This window comes from Argentina silus (assembly GCF_951799395.1).
Source record: "Argentina silus genome assembly, chromosome: 13".
Classification (NCBI taxonomy): Eukaryota; Metazoa; Chordata; class Actinopteri; order Argentiniformes; family Argentinidae; genus Argentina; species Argentina silus.
In genome coordinates, this window is record NC_139667.1 from 2946183 (window position 1) to 2948682 (window position 2500).

At 46.8% G+C, this 2500-nt stretch overlaps 1 protein-coding gene across 1 annotated transcript in view; it reads left to right on the forward strand.

Annotated features, from left to right (window-relative positions):
* The window catches only part of LOC310814160 (ryanodine receptor 3), a gene marked incomplete at both ends in the record, with an annotated part of 112956 nt that overhangs the window by 72459 nt on the left and 37997 nt on the right, over positions 1 to 2500 (forward strand). The window contains one exon of the mRNA XM_083683460.1: positions 1412 to 1541. Coding sequence (XP_083539586.1) covers positions 1412 to 1541 — 130 coding nt within the window. The remainder of the gene's footprint in view (positions 1 to 1411; positions 1542 to 2500) is intronic.

Here is a 2500-nt window from a genome sequence, read left to right on the forward strand (position 1 = left end):
GTTGTTATACCAGTCCCAGGTAGAGTACTGCTGCTGTTGCTATACCAGTCCCAGGTACCAGTCCCAGGTAGAGTACTGCTCCTGTTGTTATACCATGTGACTATCACTGCTGACACCGACAGTAGAAGAGACTTTTGGTGTTTGATAGGATCCCAGCCTGTACAGTACAGTATAGGGTATGTTTGATAGGACCCCAGCCTGTACAGTACAGTATAGGGTATGTTTGATAGGACCCCAGCCTGTACAGTACAGTATAGGGTATGTTTGATAGGACCCCAGCCTGTACAGTACAGTATAGGGTATGTTTGATAGGATCCCAGCCTGTACAGTACAGTATAGGGTATGTTTGATAGGATCCCAGCCTGTACAGTACAGTATAGGGTATAATGATGCAATCAGCACCGCAATGTTTTAGGCCCCAGCCACACCAGTCCATCAGAACACAAACAGAGGCACGACCACGTCCTCCTTTCTAATTGGCTAAACGGACGAACGGACTGTCCAAAGGTTCAACCCATCCTTACATTTCTGTCTGTGGAAAAAAAAACGACAAATGGACAGATGGTACAGACTCTTGTCATCCCTGTTATCCCTCAACGGATGACTCCCATCGGCTCAATCCCTAATTAATGGACACAATGGACCAGTGTGGCCGGGGCCTTGGAGTTTGGTTCCTGTACGCCCTGGCTAATCACAGGGAATTACATTGATAACGTGTGTGTGTGTGTGTGTGTGTGTGTGTGTGTGTGTGTGTGTGTGTGTGTGTGTGTGTGTGTGCATGCGTGTGCATGTGTGTGTGTGCACGTGTTTGCGTGATTGTGTATTTGCGTGTGTGAACGTGCTTGCATGCGTGTGTGTGTGTGTGTGCACGTGTTTGCGTGCTTGTGTGTGTGTGTGCGTGCGTGTGTTCCATAATTATGTGGGCCCCAGCAGGTGGGCCTTCTCCCCAGGCTGACAGCCCTCGAGGCTGCTTCTGAAGTAGCGGGCCGGGCTTGGAGGACAGAGAGGGGTCGGCATGTCAGGCCTTCTTAGGCAGTAATTAGGGCAGGGGAGGAGGAGGCGAGGAGGGAGGATTTATAGAAACAAGCCCTGTGGAACTGCCAAGTAGTCATTAGACTAAACACAACTCCAGAATACAGTCGTACCCTCCTCTGTCTGGCTCGCTCTGAAGTGCAAATCTATTCAACTGCCGATTTTATTCTGAATTTTATCTCTTTTAGTTTTGAGTATAATTTTAGCAATTTAAAAAACATGGCATGGGATGAGAACTTTTACACGTACATGTCTACTGCTGGCATACATAGCCATTTCTGGACAGAGTACCTACTAACTATCTCTTTTGAACTTTGAAATTTGTATATCCTAAAAGGTGGTTGCATTAAGCAAGGTGTCACTATCTCCCTCTCAGGAAATAGCGTTCCCCAAGATGGTGGCCAGCTGCTGTCGGTTCCTGTGTTACTTCTGTCGGATCAGCCGGCAGAACCAGAAGGCCATGTTTGACCACCTGAGCTACCTCCTGGAGAACAGCAGCGTGGGCCTGGGTAGGTGCTGTGATGGAAATCTTTCAGTGAACAACAATAAACGATGTTTGGTCTCAGTTGGTTGAGAGTTTTAATGCATATACGAAGTTTAAACAATCCTGCTTACAGCCGGATCAGCATTCCTTCACCAACAGTGTGGATTCAGAGACTGATGCTGTGGCTGAGGAGAGGACCATCCTTAACTCCAATGCTTGTACGTCATAGGTCTAGGGATAAACATATCTTGCACCTGTTTGCTGATAAAGAAGCTGGGAAACAAGCGTAGGCGTTGTGAGCCACTATCTCAAACCTCAGCCTGCAGTTAGGAGTGTTCCAAGGTCACACACTGTCTGTTGTATGATAGAAGGAGCAGTCGGTTTTGGTTCTTCCTCAGTCACAGAATGGAAAATAACTAAGTACATTGGGTCACAACAAGGTCAATACATTTCATACAAGACTTAAGCAAGATAGTACAAATACATTTTTTGCCATTACAGTGGATGTACAGTAGGGCTGCTCAGCACTGCTGCTCTGGACCCAGAGAGACTCTCTAACACGCTGGTTCAGCTCCTACAACATGAACTGTACTCCACCTCATTACTGAACCTCAGTGCCGAAAAAAGCATGTTACGACAGTACTACAGTACTACAGTACTACAATACTACAATACTACAGTACTACAGTACTACAATACTACAGTACTACAATACTACAGTAGCAACACAGAATCATCAACAAGAACGTACAGTTTTCCACCACAGTAAACTGATGGAACCTGGTTTATATAGTCAGGGATAGACAGCCAGGGTGGGTAGTTCATATCCTGATGACTGAATGCTCTCACCACTGTTGGGACTGTAGTGTTTGTGTGGGAGGCGGATGCTGAGGACACTCTGACAGGTCTCATTGGTATGGGCAATCACTGGAACCACACAGAGGGTAGGTGCTTGAGCTGTGAGCCTGAATACATTCGCTCCAC